The sequence below is a fragment of the Anguilla rostrata genome, chromosome 9 (genome assembly GCF_018555375.3).
Source record: "Anguilla rostrata isolate EN2019 chromosome 9, ASM1855537v3, whole genome shotgun sequence".
NCBI classification, from domain to species: Eukaryota; Metazoa; Chordata; class Actinopteri; order Anguilliformes; family Anguillidae; genus Anguilla; species Anguilla rostrata.
This window is the reverse complement of record NC_057941.1, coordinates 25,382,333-25,406,471: the sequence shown is the minus strand read 5'-3', so window position 1 is coordinate 25,406,471 and position 24,139 is coordinate 25,382,333. Positions and strand designations below refer to the sequence as shown.

The 24,139-nt window shown below is 38.8% G+C and overlaps 1 protein-coding gene across 1 annotated transcript; it reads left to right on the top strand.

Moving 5' to 3' along the window:
• Positions 1-21,096: 21,096 nt before the first annotated feature.
• On the top strand, positions 21,097-24,109 carry sbds (SBDS ribosome maturation factor). Its single transcript, XM_064351326.1, has 5 exons — positions 21,097-21,359; positions 21,845-21,974; positions 22,342-22,542; positions 23,015-23,179; positions 23,262-24,109. The coding sequence occupies exons 1-5, from the start codon at positions 21,232-21,234 to the stop codon at positions 23,388-23,390; spliced, it is 753 nt and encodes a 250-aa protein (XP_064207396.1). The 5' UTR covers positions 21,097-21,231; the 3' UTR covers positions 23,391-24,109.
• Positions 24,110-24,139: the final 30 nt, after the last annotated feature.

The window sequence follows — 24,139 nt, the reverse complement described above, 5'->3', positions numbered from 1 at the left end:
TTATTAGTATTATTAATTAGTATTATTATTATTAGTAGTAGTAGTAGTAGTAGTAGTAGCAGCAGTAGTAGTAGTGCTAGTGGTATATTATATGCGCATGTCTGTGTGTATGTGTGTGTGTGTGTGTCTCTCCCATGAGACACTATCACTCGTAGTATTTTAATATTCCTGTATAATTCCAGAGCACACTTTCTGGAAGAGCCTATGAGTGAACAGTCATATCAGGAATGATATTCCTCTGAAGGACAAGCAAACATGGTAGCTAGATACTTCCAGCACCTTCAGTTTGTCCCGCCTGCTTTTCCTTGAGTCTCATGGTTCTTTCCACTGATGCTCTTTCTGACTCTGTGCTAGTATATCAAAAGCTCCTGCTGAGTCTGGACCAGCAGACATATTTCAGATTTCCAAAAGTGTCTTTGCTCATACATTCCTCAGCCCTGGCATATTTGAAAGATGTGAATCTTACTGAAAGAAGTCTCTTTGGTTGCTAACAGGCAGGTTTTCTCAAGGTCAGGGGTGCAACCATGTACCAATAAGCTGAATTGAAAATATTGACTTCTATTTACCAAAACATTGTATCGTCAGAAAATGTTTATACAAATGTCGCAGAACATAAAAATTCTGATATTAAGTAATAATATGAATTAAGATCAGTGTCATTCAATCACTTACTCGGTGTTCATTTCTGAGTGAATATAAGACCTGTATGGACCAAATGTACTCTACCAGAGTAAAATGGCATCTAAGAGTTGATTTAAAATTGTGTTCTTTGTATTATATATTAGGTTGTGATTAATAATAATCATCATAAATACACAGGCTTCAACACAGAACATTCTGGAAGGTTCACAGGATAGGCTCTCGGTCTGATCAAGGACAGATCAGACATCCATCCACTTCAGATACCACACGCTGGGAAGGCAGAAAGGCAAGGGAATGCTGATGAAATGTTAGAACACGCCGCAATTTATTTTCAACCCTAGCTGGTTCAGCCCACCTGTTCTCTGAGGCTATGACTCAACCTGAGAATAGGGCACCCCCACTCAATCAGAGGCAGAATTAAGTTCTGTTAACCTGAACAGGGGGGGCTTTTATAGCACGGTCTCTCTATACAGCAGAAATCAATATCCTATTCCATGTGCTCATCCTGTCTAAATAGGGCACTGTGTGGTTTGCACATTTGATAATGTCCAGACTCTGCTTGCTTGGGAGAGGTTGCCCATACGCAGAGGATGCCCTGTGCTCTCACAACTCTTTTCTGGGAGGAGGTGTCAGGGTTGGCTGGCTCAGTCACAGGGCAGTATGGTACATGCAACAACGGAATGGCCACTCTCGGTGATGCCGGTTTAACACTTAGCAGTCACAGAGGGGAGAAGGCGCAAAGTGAAACCTATGCACCCGAATGTCAGTGGCGCTGAATGTGTCAGTGCAGGCCACAGACACTTTCTTTTATTAATAAAATAATGATAATAATTTTTAAAAATAATAATAATCATTATTTATAAGGCTTTATTTTTCCTTGTTGTTATGGTGTACATGCTTCATGTTTCTTTCATTGGAAATAAGTAATTTTAGCACTCCTGCTTACAATGAAGTACGTCTAACCACCATGCACTTCAGGAAAGAGAGACCAAACTTTTTCTGAAAATTGTTCTGTCATTGATGGTCTCTCAAGTCTTCTGTTCCTGCAGTGTCCATTCAGGTGAGTCCTACCTCAAACAGCCTTTTATGTGTGCAGTCACAGACAGCACCAAGCTGGAGGGATGACCTTTCTCCACTCTATGCAGAATGAGTAGATGGCCACAGAAAGGTGACAGATCTCTCAATTCTAAGAACTTATAGTTAATTTTCTCCAGCTGTAGAGTAAAAAACTCCATACACTCGCCAGTAATATAATATGAGCAGCTTTAAAACGCTCTTCATTCGATGAAAGGTGTGATGCCATTTTGTAACACTTTAAGTGTGAACAGTACCTTTCCTGCCATGTTAACTTTCACTATCCAGAAAAAGTTTGAGTTAAGGAAAAGCAATGCATATGTACATATTCATTTTGGCACAAAATGAAACTACAGACTAGAGATAAGAAGCACCACTGCAAAAATGGAAAATTTCTCATTATATTCTGAATGTGTAAATTTTTTTTTTAAACATTCTGTTCTCTAAACTAAAAACATGGCATCTCCCTTTAGAAACCAATCAATTTTTTAAAATTATTATTGCCAAACACAATTAAATTCAGCCAGAGCCACTGTGTGTGTTTTTATGAAGACTGGGATTTATTGAGGTCTCTGAACCCATACATCATTTTGTGAACTTTTTGAAAATGCTTCCTGCTGGAACTGCTTTGTGCTACCAGTCACAGCCAAACCCCCCCATCCCCATCCCTCCACCCCCCATCCCCCCACATATTATGCTTCCAGCTCCAAGTCAATTCCAACCCATTCTCACTGCTGAGGTCATAGCTGTACATTTTTTTAAAGCAGGTGCTATATATTATCAGCCATGTGATATCACAGAATTCGACCTTAAAATGAGGTTGCACCCGCCAACTCACACAGACGCAGGCACGCAAACACACACGTGCACTCACAAGCACTTGACCATTAGAGGTAGTGTTACTGCAGGGGTGCGCAACAAGGATTGATTGTGCCAACTCCTCTGAATTATCGAATTGGCTCAATAATGTCTTGATCTGATATTTGTATAAGCACCAGCTAAAGCTGCAGACTGCAGGTGTATCCTAAAGATTTTACTGCGCTCACGTACAGGAGTGAATCAGTGTAGTTTATAGACCTGTCAGAAAACTAAAACTAAGGTAATTGGTTGGAACACAAACAAGCACTCACACCGGCCCTCCAGGACCAGAGTTGTGCACCTCTGTGTTACTGTAACAACATAATCACTGGAGGACTTTTACCCCTAAGTGATATTTCATCAAACAACTGGATAAATACTGTACATCTGCATTATTTTACACAATGTATGAAAGAGTCAAATACACTCAGCCAATGCATGTGCAGCTCCTGTTCAGTGTGAGCATCTCTCAGCACCACCCAATTCCCGACAGACAAAGACGCTGAGCACCGTGTGCAACACGTTGTGAAATTCAGAAACACTTTTAGGAGATAAAGATGGCCATCACATCTTAATTGAAGGATATTTATCATATATGCTTTTATCAGTAATATTTGTACAGGCAGTGGAATGTAAAACAACATTATCATTAAAATGTCTTCAGAACCTCTAACCTTTGGCAATTTCAATGAATGTAATTTAACATTTTCAAAAGTGGACAATGATTATTTTGCTTATCCATTTTTTTGTTTGTTTTATTTTCTTTAACCTACATTTAACCAGAGAGTCCCTATTATTCAGCACAATAATAAGGGAAAATACTTGTACTAAGTTCATAATTCAAACCAATGGAATATAACACCCTACTAGGTGTGTACAGATATGTCACTATGTGCATCTGTATTGCGAGAGCCAGTTGTGGGACTGCTGTCTGGATTTGAAACCAGGCCGTGGGGCATATCCAAGCACTAGAAAGGTGACTTGACATAATATGCCATCCAGCAGCCCAGTCTATGCCATTTTTGTATTATCATTATGTTTTTTATTTGTATTACATTTTGTATTATTATTTGCATTGCATTTATATTATGGCTCCAGGCTGGCACAAATTGACTTACATTTAGTATTTTAATGATGTTGCACATATACCTGCAGGGCTGGCACTCACTAGAATGCTGCTGACTTAACTCAGGTGAATGTCTATGTTCTATTGTATTCTGAGTTTGCTCATTCTCTCTGGATAGGAGTATCCGCTAGTTAACTAAATGTAGCATAAATACTATTACTAGCCAACAGCCACATTCTGCTTGGTGTTGAACTTGAAATAGGTTTTAGACCTTTTCGTCATGAACTTGAAATATGTTTTAGACCTTTTATTCATTCACTTGAACCTTGTTACAGACTTCGTTTTAATGAACTTGAACTTGGCTGCAGAACGCTCTGCCCATTAATAAAGTAATGGAAAGTTATTCAGAGGAGACAATAAAAAAGATTTAATATCTGGCAAAAGTGAACAAAATCAGTGACACCTCACCTGCATTCCTCCAGTTGTATAAGCACAAGTTTTCACATAGCACAGCAGTTTTTCTTAGCTTGCTCAGCTGTTGCTGCTGGCACAGATGCCTCTACCCTCAGGAGAAGAATATATCAACCTGAAAATTGACAGTCTATCATAATTAATTTCAAAATACTTTAGAGGCCTGAAGTATTGCATATATTTCCGAAGCCTACAGAAAATTAAATGGCAAGAAAGCTTGTGAGTGGAGAATATCTTTATTTGTATAGATCATTTAGACTGGGTTATGAGCGGCCATTTCAGTTGCCACATTTGTATTGTGCTGTGTATCAATTCGGCACAAGAGTATTTTTGTGATACAGTGGAATTTATTTGGGGAAGGTCAGAATAAAGCAATTCAAGTGTTACAGTAAAGAATTCCTTATTATATTATATGTTTCCCTCCTTGAATATACTGTAATTAATATTGCCATTTTATTTAAATGCTCACTTTTGGCAGTATGCGTACCAAAAACCTTTCATTTTTGTTTTGGTACCAGTCATTGCTGCAAATAATTGGTCATTTTGTCTGGGCTCAAAATCTCAAAATATTTTTTTACTGGTAACAATGAATCCTAACAGGAAAAAAATTCTTGCAGGATTAATCCCTTAATAGTCAATCCAAATTCCAGTTGTTCACAAGCATATTAAAACTGTCTAGTTTTGGTTTTCACTTGGAAATACCTACAGCTCAGAGTGAATTTTTTCCATGATCCCAATTACCAGTTTGTATAGTTCTGCTCCTCTATAATGTAACACTTATTCAAAGGCCATTGATATTTTAAATGACTGACAATGATAGGTTCCCGCTGAATATTGACTTCCACCAAAACTCTTGATAATCTTTTCCTATCTGTATTTACAAAGATTAAGAAACAGAGGAAATTTAGTCATTTAATGTGTGATTTCAAGGATCTTACTTTTTATTTTATTTGACATGCAATTAGTTCTGATTAGTAATGCTCCTGAGACTTTGCTGGAATTAGAATATATTTTAAATTAGGTCTAGAACAGCAGCCAAAAGAGTCAAGTGAATAATTTTATGCATCGCCATCTTGTCGGAACCGCAACACTTTCCCAAATGACAGCTATTGCTGTTAACCCTTATTCACATTTTCTCACTGCTCAGGATGAATCTTTGTGCTGAAAAGTCAGTAACAACAAAAGATCATTCTAATTTTGGCATGCTATCCCAAACATTTGTTCTTTAATGATCTCTGAGTTGATTTATGCCATGAAACATTTCTTCCCGTCTGCTGGGTTTTCAATTGAGGCTAAAAATTATTTCAATTAAGTTTCCCCTTAATTTTCCTCTTAAGATTTTCTTACATTTAAGTGCTTTGCACAAAAGCACTTTAGGTTTTCCCTTAGGAGCTGCCTTAATTAGTTGCCTGCACATCTTTGTATCTAGTTACATTGAAGTAATTCCCTTAAGGTTAATGGACTATTGCAAAAGATTTTCAGAGCAAGCCCCAGGTATACCACAAAATTGAAGTTGAGGTTATCAAATTTTGATCAAGTTTGTGGCAGCCTTTCTAAGTGTTAGACATAGAGAAAGCTTACTGAGTGAGGATTAGGTGACACCCAGCAACATGGCAGCAACATGGCACCGACTGAAAACCTTTGTCTGAAAATTTGAAGGATGCACTGTCAGCCCTCTCCGAGGTATTTCATCCCCGAATGCACGGCGAAATAACAGTCAATGTCTTATTGGGAGTCCCAAATGCAGTTTCCATGGTAACCACAAAACTGCCATGTTTGGCTGTGCTGTAATACTATAAAAAAAAACACAGTACAAAAGAACTTAAGATTTGCCCTTACGTAAGAGAAATGTCTCAGGTGTTTAATGCGACTGAGAGTTGGACTTTAAATATACTCTAAGGCAGACGATGCTCTCCCTTAATTAGACGTGTGTGGCTCCTGGAGAAAGGCTTCCATTTAGCAAGTTTTCTTTTACCCGGATCCTGTGCTCTGTAAACTTCTTCACAGGGCGTAAGAGGTAATTCATATTGTAGTTTGCAGAGGATGGCAAAAATAAGCCATCCCAAAACGCAAGCCATAAGTGCTTCTGCGATAACACCCACACTGTGTAAGAACTGAGGGATCCACTAGGGAATGGTAATGAGTCTGAGGTGGGTTGCCTGCTCACTATCTGTCTCCGTGCACATAATTCACAGAGTCTCATGTTAAGTTTGAGTGCAAGTGGCTTCGTACTACAAATGATTTGGAGTTACTATAAAGTATGCGCCAGTGTCTGTTGTAAACTTAATTTTGTCTGAGGACAAGAATTTTATGCCGCCCTGAATTAGATGCAATGGTAATTTTAGGATATAGAACATTATTGCTGGCATATGGCGCTCTTGTTGTCTTAATTGTCAACACACGCTATTACAGCAACTCAGAAAAAAATATTTTATTCATGCATGAGGCTTTCTCAATATAGTCTGTTTTGTCAAAGGCAGAAAACTGCCTGGTCTGTAGGTTTTTGAGCTGAAGGTCGATAATGAATTCCAAATCTTGAAAACAGATTGTGTCAGGAGTGTATTCTATGGTAAGTATAGGCTAAGAAAAGAGCCCCAGTGTCCCATAATAGGGTGACAGGATTGATTTAATACTGTATATAAGAAAGTGATAGATATTGAACAGGCAACACTATACTTTTTTATAGCATTACCAATGATTGTACTGAAACATGATGAATGTCTGTGATCACACATTGACTTGCACTATCAACATATTTTACTCAAGAGCACACCAAATTTGAATGCCACAAAATCATTTCAAAGCTCTCATTAATATAAATAATGCAGTAGTTAAGCCATCATCTTGGCGAGGTACTGAAAATATAGACTATTTCATTTCATTTTAGAACATGCTGTATTATTTATATTTATCAAGCACTTGGTCTATTTTCTGAACAATGAAAGTTTATATTACAGTACATACATTATATGACCAAACGTATCTGGACACCCCTTGGTCTGGGGATGTTTTTCATGGTTTGGGCTAGGCCCCTCAGTTCCAGTGAAGGCAGATCTTAATGTTACAGCATACAATCACATTCTAGACGACTCTGTGCTTCCGCAACAGATTGGGGAAAGCCCTGTCCTGTTTCAGCATGACAATGCCCCCGGGCACGCAGCGAGGTCCATATAGAAATGGTTTTGATGAGAACAGTGTGGAAGAACTTGACTGGCCTGTGTAGAGTCTTGACCTCAACCCCATCCAACAACTTTGGGATCACTTGGAAAGCCAGCCGCGAGCCAGGCCTAATCACCCAATCAGTGTCCGATCTTCCCAGAAGAGTGGAGGTTGTTATAGCAGCAAAGGGTGGACAAACTCTATATTAATGCCTAAAATTTTGAATGAGATGTTGGATGCCAGGTGTCCACATACTTTTGGCCATGTAGTGTATTTAATAAAGGCAAAATACAGTACCCTGCAAAGTATTATACAGTAGAGTGAAATTACTATTGTTATTTTGATATATGCTTCACGCATTTGTATAGTCATGATTAGGGATGTATCCGAATCCGAATACCGTATTCGGGAAAGCACGAATAATGCGATGGAAACAGATATTTCCTCTACACGAAGTTGCTCGTTATTATTCGGATTTGGGGAAAAAAAAGTCAGCTCCATGTCGAGTTCTCATAGCCTCTATCTAACGTTACACAGGCAGAGAGAGAGACGTTTCCCGTTTCAGAGGGTCTTAGAAAGACGTTATGTCTACACTGCGCAACCACACCATTTAAAAAGCAAGACAGTGCTAGGGAGATTAATTTAATTGACTTATGGTTTCATGCAGTTTTATTGAATAATGTAATGACAAAAAATGTATGGTATACATGGTATAAACATGGTATAAAACGAGAAGGAACTATTTTTTCTTGATAGAATCATTGTTTTCATAGAATTAACGATCAGAGGTTTTGCTTAACAACAGTACAAATAGAACTACCAACCAGAGTTTTTGCATAACGACGGTCCAAATAGAACTACCAACCAGAGTTTTGCTTGACATGTTTATTTTTTCTTCCAGTCCAGTTTTTCATTCTTCCAGTCCAGGTTTTTTTTCTTCCAGTTCAGGTTTTTCTTTTCTTCCAGTCCAGGTTTTTTTTCTTCCAGTTCAGGTTTTTCTTTTCTTCCAGTCCAGTTTTTTTGTTCTTCCAGTCCAGGTTTTTTTTATTTATTTATTTATTTATTTATTTATTTTTTTACCTCGCAACAAGTTATTTCTCAGTAAAGGGACACCTCGGCCTTTTAACAGTTATAAAATCAATGCGCTACAAAATCCAGCATTCTAAAGCAGTTTAAGGGGAGGCAACACTCAAAAACGATGATTTTGGTTCCATATGCCAATTTTTATATATTTTTTGATATTTTGCTTCTATAACTTCTATAGCTTCATAAAATGAACAAACTAAAGGTAAATAATCGTTATAAATAGTTAATTTAGATAATAATATAACACCATCGTCAAGTACACAAAGCATAAAATGAGCTTATGATAGCATCTTTTATGATTAAATGCCTCTGCGGTTTTAAAACTGACCTGGTTGAATCATATATCGTTAAAAAGCTTGTTTCCTGGAGCGTATTGCTAGAATGACCATAGGTTCAGACAGTTCATAAAACTTAGTTTAGTTAAAAATAAAAAGAGAGAGAGAGAAATGAAAAGTACAGTATGAGGATGTGGAAATATATATATTCATAATTAATAATATGCAAATATTAAATCAATTTGATGCTTTGAAGACACAAAAATTGCATTGCCAATGAATATTAGGTTAGAAAATACGTTTAACCCAATTTAACGTGACTTCCGGCATAAACCACGCCCACTTCCGGTCTTCTATCCGAATACAGATACACAGACAGATAATTTTGTTGGTTGAACAGATACAGATACAGATAATGACGTCTCTGCACACCCCTAGTCATGACAATACCTCCTCCATATTTATGAGGGGGTGGGGGGAGACTTTAGATCAGGGGCTGTTCTGTCCTTTCTACACACTCAGCTTCTTAGGACATAACTTTGAAAAATTCTTCGTGGGGTGGGTGGAATAGGAGTGTCCATTTCATTTGCACAAAATACTCCTTATGCAAATTAATTTGCACAGTAGAGCTGCACCTGGCTCACTGTCAAATTAGGCAACTGTCAAATTAAGCATTGCAGATATGAATGAAGATTCAACCATTTCTCACCTCAAATGTTTTCAGAAACATATTTTAGATGACTGTTTGGGTGGAATATAAGTCAGTTTATCTAATACAGGCCGCCATGTTGTTCCGGTTTTAAAATGTTGGGCTGAAACTAAGGACAGTGCACCTAACCAATTAAGTGCTGGCAGTGTTTCGTCATATAAAAAAGTAAATGGACAAATTTACTGGCACCAATTTTCCCACTAAATTGACGTTTATATGACATAGAATAACCTCCAAAGAGGTACTGTGACATCACAAATGGGGCAGGGCCAGAGTGGAATGCAGAAAGAAAATTTCAAACATTAGAGGGCAGTACCAAGATGCTTTTCTACTAGATTTCTCCGCATTAAATGTCCAAATCCAGAGCCGTATAAAGAGCCGTATACTGTATACGCGTTAACACATATAACAAAATACATAGCAAAATGCGTCTGTAGGGGCTCCAGTCATAAAGAAATGCATGACAAAATGGTTAGGGAAAGTAATCATAAGTACTTATCTGTCACAGGAGTCTTCAATAACCTTGAATGGTGATCCATTTTGTGAATAAATTTGTTCTCTGATGAAACAATATCTTTGTTGGCAGACGGCTCCTTCGGACAATCTCTGTTATCAACACTGCTATCTAGCATAATTAGCAAGCATAGCGTAGCTCGACCTGTGTAACGTTACTTGTTGCTCCACAGGGAAAGACCGTTTATCACTGCATACAACTTGGTTTACTCCAAAAGTCCGTTCGGAAACTTTGTATTAAAATAACTCCTCATTTACAGATGCCCATAAACCCCAATTGTCGAACTTCCCTGCGTCAGTCAAATCAAAATAACCAACGTGACACGTCATCGCATCGCGCATCCCGGTGAAATTACACGATGAAAAAAGCGAACCCCTCTCGCAATTCTTTTCCTCGACTTGCAGTTTTTGCCAATTCCCGCAATTTTACCACAAAAAAATCACATAAAACTTTGCAAATTACATCGCAATTTTTGAGAAAAGCCGCTGCAAAATCAAGCATTTTTGATCACAACGATCACAAAAAAACTTAGCGAAATCCTGGAGGGACTAATTTTCTATATCACAACTCTCATTATTACAGTAGGCTACCAACCAGCAGGAGGTGCTGCAACTCCCTCAGCACCCCTACATCTCGCACCTATGGCCATAGTTAGTTCCCTGGTCTTCATGATGGTATGCCTTCTAACTCCAAATGCAATCTCCACAGATGAAAACAAAGGATAAAACACTCAATGCTCTTTTGTGCCAGAATCCATGCAAAAGGAAACTCCTGAGCAGTCAACACCTGTCAGTCATCAGTTAACTATTTGCATATTGTCTACAATAGTATATAGTACAACGATGGGAATTGTACATAGTGAGCATATTACATTTTACAATTTGCTACTTGATGAATTTGTAATGCATCTCAATATAGGCTAAATCATAAACAATACCTTCCCTATTTTTCCATGTATCAACACATGTGACTGTAAGGGTTTGGTGGTCCGGGACATTTTGAATCAATATTAATTAATATTTGGCTGATTAAAGACTATTCCAGAGGGCCGAGGCAGGTGAAATTTGCAGGGTAAAGGCTGCCCAGGGGATGCGCAGTAGCAGTGCAGTAATTGGGCCCTGCTGCATCATTAAGCACTGCTTGATACAGCCATGCAAAACTCAAGGTCTTTCGGGTTCATGGGGGTAACATCTGATTGAGACTGTAATTATTTCACAATGAAAAAAAAGCTGCAGTGCAGTGGTTATTTAATTTAAAACAAAACAAGTCGTGTTGATTTGAGACTAGATGCAAGAAGCTTTTTAATATTTTACAGGCTATTACTATTTAATATATATGCATTATAGCGATATTGCTTTCATTGAAAGCGGTGGTTCTGACAAAACTGATCAAATATACAATCCACCCATAAAAAATCCAAAGCACACACATTTTTCCAACCAACGTTAAAAAAACCAAAAACAAGCCCAACCGTTTAGCCTAATGTACATAAACTTGCCTGTATTTTAGGGAGAAAATGTGTCCCCTCTCAATTTCAAACTTACTCCTATGCCCATGATCGAGATGCACATTTCTAAATTTTGAAGAAATTGGCAATAATATTAGTCCATTTGCATTAATGATTTTAAAAATTAAAAATTTAGCTCACTTTAAAACTAGGCTACTTTGAGATCAAGAGGATGTCACCTCTCAGTGGGTTTAATGCAGTTAATGCACTGGGGCTGCATAAGGTTAAATTACTGGCACAGATATGAAGCATGCAAGGAGGAAGGCCCTATGGGGCCAATGGTCATCCATTGGCATTTTGTAAGGCCACAAGTTTGGCTCCTGCTCTCTCTCTCTCTCCCTCTCTCTCTCTCTCACTCTCTCTCTCTCTCTCTGAAACACATGTACACACACAAGTTCTCTGGTAACAGGGCGCCGTCCCGATCTGCCAACTTGTGAATTAGCCTTCATGATGTGATTGCAATCAGATATACATTAACATTTCACTGGCTAAAGGCAAGGATTGATGAGTGTGCGTTCGGGTAAGATAATGTGATTTATAAGCAAGGCCTAGATATCTGTGTGACCTTTCATAAACAGATTATTGCTCTTTTTAGGCTTTTAAAAATCTTTACACAGCAGTCTTGTTGGATGACCGTCAGCTATGCTGGCTCCCTCGCCAACAGGCCTGGTCTTTTGTGTTATGAAGTGGAAGGTCATTTCACAGGGCATTACTCTTTTACAGTGATGGCTTGGTGTAGCAGGCGATAGGGAATCCAGTATGTTAGTGACACTAACATTGAAAACTACAGAGAGAATTGCCATGATCTTATGTAATATCTCTTATTATTGGATAATAACATGCTACTAAGGACATGCTGCTTAGTAGTTACATAGCTGCATAGTATTTTGAGTAACTTTTTATTAGTTCATTAGCCACAAAACATTGACAGAAAACGAAGGTATGGAAAATGGAAAAAAGGTATAGCAAATGGCAAAAATTTAGATTTTTTTCAATCTCCAAATCAGACGTTCATCCACCATTTCCCCCCAGTTTCCTCCTCCATTTGCAATGCCCAGTTGCAACTGTAGGACTGTCTCGTTTCTGCCATGTCCTCTGTCAGTTTGGGAGGGTGAAGAGTGGTAAGGGCATCTTCTGAAAGGCAGCTGACTGTTTAGTTCCTACACGTTAGTTGCTGCTGCGCAGGTTGACTGTGAGGATGTTACGGGTGATGCAGCTGGTGCAGGTGGATTGTTATAACCCAAACATCCAGAGGAGTCACTAGTGAGCAATCAGGCACAGGATTTATGGTTGGGGGGGGGGAAGGATTTTATAAAACGTAACATTAAAGTGCTCTGTCACTTAGGAAACATACACAATTTGTTTTTCACTTAATTAACTTTTCACATCTGTTCATGAACTGTGCAATTTACAGCTGAAGATGTCTGTGTCCCCACCAGTGGTGGAACACGGATATGAGCAGGCCTTCACAGGAGCAGGCATGCAGGAGGTATGTACTGTGAGATCTCCCGTGGTGCCAGTGAAACCAGTTCAGCTGGGGAACTCTCGTCATGGCTTCCTCTCTGTGAGAACTCCCTAAGTAAAGGCTGTGCGTTCACATCGCTCCACACGTGACGTTTCAGCATCTCTCTCCCAAGCGTAGACACAGATGTTAAGTGTCCGGGGTTAATATGTGGTTGACTGTCTCTCCTCAGCTCCAGTACCAGCCTTTTCCCATTCCTGCAGGGAGCCCATTACCAGCCACTGTCTGGTCTATCTTACCTCTCCAGCTGGATCGAGCAGGGACAGGCAGTCTGCCCACACAAACGTCTGCTAATCACTAGACTGGCCAGATTTAGGTACTTGAAATGCACAGAATTCTTGCAGCAGTAATGGGACAAACCCAGTTTGTTCTCAAAGCTCTTTCTGACTGCCGGCCTCTTCCACACTGAAATCAAAGGATCCCTGTAATATTGATAGCTGGGCTTTGATTGCTTGAATGCTGATTTCTGTCCCTGGTTACCCTACTGCATTTTCACAGCTCTTAAATGTCCCCAATTTACCCTGACTGCGGCAGGCAATCTACTCACATTTACACAGAGAAAGGCTTTTTAACATGCACGCACACACACACACACACACACACACACACACAGGCGCATTGAATCACTTGTAGAATCTGTTTCACACATAACTGCACCTACACAGATTTTTTTTTTTTGCCTCTAAGCAAATCCTTGAGAGCCTAGCATTAATAAAGGCTCAGAGAAGCTGGGGTGATGATGGGAGGGAGGGTGGGGAGCGAGTCCCCTCACTCCCCACATGCACAAAACACACACACCCACCCCAACAGAAGCGCCAAAACCCAGCATCCTCAATCTCCCAGCACTACGCAAGACCATATGTGCAGTACACAGACATCTATTTCTTACAAATGCGGTTGCATGTCCTCCAAAAACAACACTCCAGTCCTTCTGTGAGCTCTGCTCAGCCTGCTGTCTGTCTTCTCAGTTCCCATAATACAGCACTGCGCTCCAGCTTCCACTGAGCAGGAGAACGTCCCCAACAACCCACAGTGCAAGATTTTTTTGCTCTTCAGAGCCAGAGTCCTCTCTGAGCAAATGATGGAACAGATGAGGTTTGCAGCCGGGAAACAGAGGCCACTATCGCATTTGGGGGCCTGGCAGCTGACGTACCGTGTCTGACGCTTAGCAGCATCAGCGCAGACACGCTAGCAGATCTGGACCCTGAATAACACTCTGTCCTTGAAAAAATCTCAATAGGGGAAAAAACACACCAGCCCTGACGAAAGACTGAAGGAAATGAAATGTAATTAGGAGTACCTCAGGGGGAAATTGAGTCATTTTAATTGCATCTTGAGAGATAATTACTGATGTCATCTGATATGTTGTTCGCAACAATTATTTTACATGTGATGCATTTATTTAGCATTTTATGTGTTTTGCATAAATATTAATGCAATGCAGTATGTAATTTGGACAACAATCCAATCATCTTGAAATGAAAGGCTCTCCATAAATGAACAAATGGCAAAAACAGCTAATGCAAAAATAAGTATTTTGTCACATAATTATATGATCACATATGCTATATTTCTCCAACATAATAGATATTGCATATTTTTGCAGTTGATCTAGAAAGGCTTGAGGAACTTGAAAGGCTAAAGGAAATTAGGTTGTCTTGCGTCTTGTAATCCAGCAGATTAATATTAAAAGGCAACTGAACCAATTAGTCATAAAATAATGCAATATATTGGTTTATTTATGCCATCTGGGATATGGTTCAATAACAATTTGAATTAATTTATTTTTAAATGATGCATTATTTATTTAATTATACATGCCTAATCTTATGCTGTATAGTTGCTTCTTAAAAGGACCATAACAGTCTTATTTCATTTCTTATTAGCTCAATGAAGACATGCGATACAAATGAACAATAATAAGGCAACTATATAATATCATTTACATGCATAACTACAATGATTAAAATCACTTTTTAAAATATATTGATTATACACACTGAAGACAATGGTTGTCGCTGAACACATTTGGTCTTCTAAGCCATTAAGTTCTTAAAATGTAATATAAAGTAATAACAGCAACCATATTTCGCTGTCATTCAAACATTTAGGCACAGCACTCAGGAGTGCGTTATCTACTATCTACCCAGAGCGTCAGTGTGTACTTATCATTTAGCCAGAAGGCTCAGGAATGCAGCATAACGTCACTTAAAACACAAATATGTCCTCTGCATTATTATCCAAATTATCTTATTGCTTGCCATAATATTTAATCAAAGCATAGAGTTGCCTGCCATTACATTTAGCCAAGGGATCTGCTGTATCATTTAGCTAAAACTCTTTGTGTAAAATAGGAGGCAGTATGAAAGGATCCTCACACTATAGCGGGCTCATCCCTATCCTGGCCCCTACCTGTGACCAATGGCTGCTAGTTCAAATTCAGCCTGGGAAGAGCTGATAATGTGACTTCCTTTACCTCACAGAGACCTGAGAACAAAAGCACTACACTCCACACTGGACTTCAAGCAGGGGGAATGAGACATTTTCCGACACTTTTTTGTGCCCTGACACAGGGGACGACACTGCAGACAGCCAGTTCCAGGACCCATTTAGACAGCAACTTCTTCAGTGGGTTTGTATCCAAAGGGAATCAAATATCCTTACATTATCAGAGGTCTTTTTTCACACTTTATATTAATTCTTGGTTTAGATGAGGATGTAAAATAATCTTAAACTAAGACGATGTAGTTACCATAGTAAAGAAAATAGACAACATTATGGATGTTATTCTACTGTCCTTTGATTTTCTGCCAAGAGGTAGGTCTTCACACATTTTCTACACTGTACTCTGGCATTGGAGATGTTTATTTAAATGATTTTTAAACATGCATCTTGGATCTTGAAGCATGCAAAATGAACCAATCCAATATATGTACACAAAAAAGGGGAAAAATGCAGCGGTGCAAAGTGTGAGCCAACCTTTCAATTTATCAAATAGCAGCAATATTGTCAGTTATGGAAAAAAGAAATTCACACATACTGGGTCTTGTGCGCTCTCTTCTGGCAAAATCAAGAAGTGCCAGGGCTACCATCTTTGTGACACTGTGCTGGACGGTTCCTACTTCTTCATTCTGGGGAACTGAAAAGCTGCTGTGTGTTCAAATGATTTGTTTTTTTTTTAAATAATTGTTTCAACACATAAATCCAAATTTAGTATTCCTCCCAGTCAAAATGATTAAATAAAAGCTGGTCTTCAGGCAAACCTTTACTAACCAAGTATCTAAAGTGCCGAGGAGGTCATTTTGAATTATGTTTTGGAATAAAAATATATTTATATTTGTACCTGGGTGGTTTCACTGGTGATGATAAAGCATATAAAGGGAAAAGTGTAATAGTTTAGGGAGGCTCATCAATACAACCTCCTGCACATTATTCCTGTATAGCCGCCTCACTACACAGACTTTTGCACCACATTATATTGCTGTTATTGAACACACTGTACAATAAACTGCATTCACTATAACCTGGCATTCCTTTATGATGGTTAACACTGCACACATAGCAGTTTCAGGGTCCTCACAGAAACATAGAACTCAGGATATCTGCAGCCCATAGGCACTTACCTATACACTAGTGCAATAGCCAGATACGCAATTGCCGCAATGCAGGCTACACATGCCAGAGGCACGTCCGTGTCTACCCAGGTAGTGATCCATGTAGAACCACACTACTAGTGGGTCATTAGTAGTCTCCTTCTATGTAAAACTGTTAGCGCGGAGGAAAGGTTAAGACATTATTTTGGAGTCAGATATCATTAAATTAATCCAGTAGCAGTCTTGGTAACACTATACACATTTCTTCGCCACTCAAATACTTCCACTGTTTGGTGTATCTGAGGGGTTTCTTACAAATATTAAGTACGAGAAGTCCACTTGAAATATATTCATCTCTGTGGCAGAGGCAGAATTTCCACTCAGCCTCTTCCATTTACATTTTATACTGCTAGAATGTCATTTTATTTCACATTCCTTTATGTCAAAGTTGCAGAGACTTTGAGAGGGTGAGGCAATTAAGGAAATAAATTCCCACTCCCACTCTTTGTCTCTCGCAGAACTTCCCCAATTCTAATAAGTCATGCTTGACACTTTCCCATTATCATACCATTCAAAAGGAAATGTCTAAAAATTCATCATATTTTTATAAAGTGCTATTCAAGCATTTTTCATTTTTATGCGTTGATGCATGAGCAAATTAAATTGTTATGCATCACTGTAGCAAAGAGAGGTTTTGAAATGAAAAATCAGTCTTTGGAAGGTCCTGGAGGAAGTATATTACAGTTAGTTATGTAACAACTTATGAAAATGCAGAGTATTGTGGACGCTCACCTTAACATGAAATGGTCACCTATGGTGATACTGTTGTCCTAACATGAGCTAATTATCAATTATCATGTGCCAGGCTGACTTTATGATAGAGACCTGAGGAGTAATACAGGCCCTGGTACGATACATTATTAGAATGGATCAGATGATAAGTAGATTAGCAACCAAATGCTAATTGTGCCGAATCTCTGATAGGTGTGGTACCCGTCACATATGTTAAGTTATCAAAATGAAATCTTTATATATTTATTTTTTACTGTACTTCATTTCATCAAGGATAACAAGGATTTCATCTGGATAAATGCATGCTTTCTTCCTGCACCCTACTCCTTTTTCATGAATCACTGACTCTACTGCGCAGGCCAACAGAATGGGTGACAGCAGTCACAGTTCACAGTTATGTCTGGGAAAAGCTTGCCGGATCTGGAGTCCAACACACCATCTGCAATCTTTTTCTCTTGAATTAAACCATTTTATTCAGAAGCCATGTATTTTTTTTCCCTTTTCTGCTAATTAAAGATATTTTTTAACTCCCTCTTTCTTTGTGAGAGACACCAGTACAAACTACTCTGCCTTGCAGCTTGGTGAATAAAACATCCATGCAAAAAAAAAAAAACTACAACCACCACAGTGGAGAAGCTTGAAAAGTTTCTTGAATTATCATTAATTCATTATAAAATGAAAAGGTGCCCCCCACACATTCACAACCTCCAGTTCTTAATTGCCCAGTATGAGGTAGCTCTTTCTTTAATTTGAGATCCCTTATTTGATTTATGACAGCATTGGCCCACATTGATCATGGATTCACAGCTGACTTCCTGTTCTACCCATATGTACACATCACCGTGACACAAAAACTCCCCCTGCAGGGCTGGTTGTAAGCATAGGCAACATACGCAGTCACCTAGGCCTAGGGAAATCGCTATCTCTAGCACACTTTCCCATTACAGCCCTTTTAATACATATTTCCCCCATTTTAAGAGGACAAAAAGTAATTAGACAATTTAGCATGATCCTAGCATTGTCATATTTAGTACTTGATTATAAATCCTTTGCATTCACAGGCTGCCTGAAGTCTGCGACATCACCAGACACTGGAATACTTGCTGGTGATGCTTTGCCAGGCTTGTACTGCAGCCAATCTTCAGTTCCTGTTTATTTCGGAGGCTTTTTGCCTTCAGTCTTGTCTTCAGCAAATTAAATGCATGTTCTGTTGGATTCAGGTCAAGTGACTTTTTGGCACTGGTGGTTGATTTAACAGTATGTTCTGGGTCATTGTACTGCTGCAAGGGGAGTGGTATCCCTTGAATCATTGTACTCCTATCTCATAGTCATTGTATTATTTCAAATCCAATGTCGTACAGTACAGACCCGAAACACCAAAAACTGTGCCACTGTCCAAATATTTATGGACTGCACTGTACATGCAGACTGATGACGAACATGAGTCCTACAGTCATAACAAGTCCTCCCACTCTATTAATACTGGGTGGATGAAGATAGTCAAAGAAAGGTTCCCATGATTGATGGAAAGGTAAACACAACAAACCCAGTGCAATGTTCAACTGTATCTCTGACGAAAGTGCAGGTATTGTAGTGGTTTGCCATCATAGCTCTTCTGCAAATTTTCATTTTGAGAATGTAAAACATTTTATTGAATAGACTGCAAATATCCCCTCCTTATCCCTACAGAAACCAAAATGTAATTCATTTCAAATATGTAGTATAGCACCCCCAAAATGGAATGACTCAAATATTTTTTAATCTACCTATACTGGTTGCAGAGAACAGATTTACCACTATTGCATCTATGCCGCAGCTGAAATGCAAAATGTACATATTTCTGAAGTTGAAATGGAGACAGATTGTTTCTGGTAGTATCCATATATTTTTTTTTTAATTGAATTGATTTTGACTTTGAAAATGCGCAAGCCACATCTATCTCTCTTACCTGCCACAAGCTGTCACAAACAAATGCATGCCTGTGCCTATAATGAGACTAGTTATCTGCACTGTTTACCCATTCATCCATTCTTATTGGCAGACTTGTTGTAGCTCTCTTGAGTTACTTAGGTATTGCAACTGCAGTTTTAAAGTTAGCCCACAGATTTTCAATGCTTTTGAGGTTAAGACGTTGACTAGGCTCAAGGATAATGTTTTATTCTTGTGCCTCTCAATGCAGCTTATACTCTGTGCTTTGGATCATTGATCTGGTAAAAGGCTCATTTTCACCCCAACTCCAAGTCTTTAGAGGACTGACACAGGTTTTCTGCCAGTATTTGCCCATACTTGGTACTGTTAATTTTTACAACTGTTAGTAATTTAGCTGTCCACGTCAAAGGCATCATACTGCCACCACCATGCTTCACTGAAGGGACCGTGTTTGGTGAGACATGTCCAGTGATAGGCATGTGCCAGACAAAGCACTTTGCATTTTGACCAAAAGCCTTTATTTTATTCTCATCTGACCACAAAACCTTCCCCACATTTTAGCTGGATCGCTCTTGTGCTTTCTGTGAAATTTGAGCTGGGTTTTTGGAGTAATAATCTTTTTTTTGCCACTCTGCCATGCAGGCCAGGTTTGTGTACTGCTCTTCATGTTGTTGATTGAAGCATATTCCCTCCATTCTCAGCCACTGAACTTGGTGGCTCTTTTAAGGTAATTGCTGGCCTCACAATGGCTTCCCTCAGCAGTTTCTTTCTTGTTCTGTTGCTGCTCTGGGAGGGATAACCTTTTCTAGGCATTATCTGGGTGGTATTATGTATCCTCCCAAAAAGAAGTACTTTTATTCTGTAATCATGATAATCAATTTTAAAACACACAGGGAATGGCCAATCAACCCATTAAACAGCTTGTTAAAGTGACTTTTTACACCTTTATTTAGCCGCCAGAGCACAGGGGTTGAATTTTTATTCAATAAATTTATGTCCCTATTTTTATGTCATTATTAAGTTTCTTTATATTTTTTTTCTCTCATTATCATTTGCAAATGAGTGGAGTAAGTATTTTAAGAAATACCAGTTCCCAAATTTTTTGACTGCCTCCACTGTTAATGTATAAATACAATTTGGTCAGTAGAAAATCCAAATGTGCTTGCTTCATTCAAGTGTTCCCTTGACCTGATGGACATTCCATGGGGTTATGAAGACCAACTGATTTCAATACATGCAAATCATATCTACTGTCAGGCCCAGGGTATCAATTTATTTAGCAAAACCTTCTGAAAGTTCTAATATTGTGACATTATTTATTTAAATGTCCTATTATTTTACTTTAATTCTCACATTGAATCCAAGAAGATCAATTTCCCAAGCAGCAAAATCATGCCTTTTTTGTTACATGGAGGTTCTGAACAACACTGCAAATAACTGCTGAATGGCTATATTAGCTTTTTGTTGAATTTGGTTTTACAAGATGGTTGGCACCAATTATAAGAGCAGTCATAGTAGTCAGCCTAAAGTCAGTGGATATCCGTTAAAAATATATTTAGTCCAAAAAAATGCTTGTTCTAAGCTGATTGACATCAATTACTAATATCAACCCCATGTGCAAAGAGATTATTATTATTTTATTTTTTAAAAATGTTTTATTACTATTATTACTATTACTATTATTACTATTATTATTATTATTATTATGCCGTTATTATTGTTGTTGATACTTCTGCAACAGGCCTAGAACATACAGAATCTATCGAAACATGTACATTACATACAGAAATATTTTATATACGTTTTACTGCCCCGGGAACGTTTATATCACCATTCTTTTTTTACACCGGAATTTCGAGTGAACACCAAGTAAAACGACGTCGCCACTAGTTGATTGGACGTCGCTTACAAAACAACCCGTACACGAGTGAGCTGCGCATGTTACTGAGCTGCGCAGTTAGCGTTTGTCATAAAGACTGAAGTATATTTCCATTTCTCAGTTTTCTTTATTCTAACGTATGATAAATAATTAAGATGTCTATTTTCACACCTACAAACCAAATTCGACTCACCAATGTGGCGATCGTAAGAATGAAAAAAGGAGGAAAAAGATTTGAAATAGCCTGTTATAAAAATAAAGTTATGAGTTGGAGATCGGGAGCGTGAGTATTTCAAGTTGATTCTTGTTTGGTAGCTTGTCATATAGCTAAGGTTATTTCCTATTTGTGGGGTTAGTTTGGAGTGCCTGTCCCGGAATAGCTACTGCTATTGTTTTCCTAACAGAACGTTCGATTCTTGTGAAACCACACTAATCTTATGGTGTGTGTTTTTTAACCTTTTGTAGCTGCTAGCTTTCTAGCTAGCTAGCGTCCAGTCGCAGTTCGGCTAAGGCCCTTTCAGAAGAGCTAGCCAAGTTGCAATTTCGCTTATATAATTAAGTGTTAGCTAAATGAGATAATTGATTACTTTCCAGCTAACCTGCCTGGATAAATTGTTTCCACTTATGTTACACATTATCATATACTTGGAGCTGTTATGTAGCTAGCACCTGCTGATCATTAGGTAATTTCAAGGCTTGCATTCGGTGACATTGTAAATTTCCTGCGTGGTTTTATACTGTTTATTTTATTTTTGTGTTTTTCTTTAGTGAGAAGGACCTCGATGAGGTCTTGCAGACTGACAAGGTTTTCATGAACGTGTCCAAAGGACAGGTAGCCAAGAAAGAAGACTTGTCAAAAGCATTTGGAACAGACGATGTAACAGAAATATGTAAACAGGTAAGTATGCTATGCATACACGCACCAGCCAGTTTATTAGGGACACCTATCTGGTACCGGGTAGGGCCCCCGGAACAGTCTGAATTCTTCACGGCATGGATTGAAAGATGTGCTAAAACATTCCTCGGGGATTTTGGTCCATGCTGATTTGATCGCATCATACAGTTCCCGCAGAGTTACAGCCACATGATTTGCTGTTTGGAGGAGAAAACTATTTGCATTTACGAGCAGGTGTACCTAAAAGTGGCCGGGGAGTGTACATATGGACATGCATACAGTATTACCTAATTTTTCATTGACATGGGGGTACTTTTTCAAGGCTACCCTTGTCTAGTTGTACTTTTGAAATTTGCTTGTCTTTTCATAGATTTTAGCTAAAGGCGAACTCCAGGTGTCAGACAAGGAGCGGCAGACGCAGCTGGAGCAGATGTTTAGGGATATCGCCACCATAGTAGCAGAAAAGTGCGTAAATCCTGAGACAAAGCGACCGTACACGGTGAACTTAATTGAGCGTGCAATGAAGGACATCCACTACTCCGTCAAAGCGAACAAGAGCACGAAACAACAGGTTTGTTGTCAATTGTTCTTCTTCACTGGTACTTCTGTAATATTTTGTTCTAATTTTAGAATGGAAAAATCTGCTAAACTGAATGAGTGAATATGTTCATTATACCCTCATACGGTTGTACAAATGTATAACCGAGTTGGTATGATTTGGCTATGGTACCCACAGATTTGAATCATCCTCCCATAATGGTAGAGTTGATGTCCTGTTCAACTGAAGAGAGCATATTGTAGGCTAATGAATGTCAGACCTGGGTCAAATACATATTGGTTTTGGATTCAAATACTCTTCTGTGTTTTACTGATCTTGTCCGGTGTATTGGAACCAATGAAATAATCTCAGAAAGTGCAACCCCCGCCTTCTGGTCATAGTGGCAGGCTCAATTACACCAGCTAAGGTCAATAGAGCACAGAATAGTATTGGAATCAAAAACAAATACGCATTTCACCCAGGTCAAATGAATGTATCATTCCAGGCTCTGGAGGTGATCAGACAACTAAAGGAGTCCATACAGATCCAGCGAGCACACATGAGGTTACGCTTCGTTTTGCCCGCCAAGGAAGGGAAGAGGCTGAAGGAGAAACTCAAATCGCTCATTAAGGTTGTGGAGAGCGAAGACTTCGATGACCAGCTTGAGATGGTGAGATACAGGAAGGCTGGCACATCAGTCAGGACCCCCCACCACCGTGTCTGCTACTTATGCCTGTCCCCTTCCCTTGCAGGTATGCCTGATCGATCCTGGCTGCTATCGCGAGATTGACGAGCTCATCCGCTGTGAGACCAAGGGAAAAGGGTCACTGGAGGTATTGAGTCTGAAGGACGTGGAGGAGGGAGACGAGAAGCTGGAGTAGCCTCTGCTCATCACTCTTAAACCCTCCACTGGACCGTCAGCCACACTACCTTAAAATTCAGACTAGAAATGATGTACTTTGTAACGAATTAACTGTTTCCCTGCACCTTGCTGAATTTTTATGATTTTTTTCTTAATGTTTTTCCATTAATGCAGATTACGCATTTGAAATACGCAGTATTTATGCTTAGCTAACAGTTTGTTATATAGTTCAATCTCTGAATACAGTCCTTCTTTAACTGCATATATTATATGGTAATTTAATGTTAAGAATTATTCAGGAACACATTATCTGCACCCTAGTGGGTTCCAAACCAGAGAATGCTCCCTCTATCCAGGTTAACAAACAGCTACCCTGGTACCCTAACTGGTGTTCATTGACACTTGCACTTTGAGGTAGAATTCATCACTAGACATGAGTCTACCAGTGACAAGTTTAAAATAATTTCTATATTATTTGGTAATTTGTCCACTCACAATTTTATCAGTCTTCTCCGAAATGATAGAGAAAGTACTGCCACTTTAATTTTATTAGTGATTTACTTTCATACAAATACTTACTGGTATAAAATTATACGCCAGAAATGCAGTAACCCATGCACAAAATACTTAATGTCTGAAGCTTTAAGGTATCAAATTATACTCAAACACTGAGTTTTTTTTAATTGTCAAAGGGATTGCCAATAAAACTGGGTCATTATAATTTCCAATTTACCTCCATATTTGGCTTCATATGTTTTGTGGGTGCGT

What these genes read in the sequence shown, in the direction of transcription:
- sbds (XM_064351326.1), top strand. Translation starts at nt 21,232, where the DNA reads ATGTCTATTTTCACACCTACAAACCAAATTCGACTCACCAATGTGGCG. An exon ending in ATGAGTTGGAGATCGGGAGC is followed by an intron (nt 21,360 to 21,844) that starts GTGAGTATTTCA and finishes GTTTTTCTTTAG; the next exon opens with TGAGAAGGACCTCGATGAGG. An exon ending in ACAAGAGCACGAAACAACAG is followed by an intron (nt 22,543 to 23,014) that starts GTTTGTTGTCAA and finishes GTATCATTCCAG; the next exon opens with GCTCTGGAGGTGATCAGACA.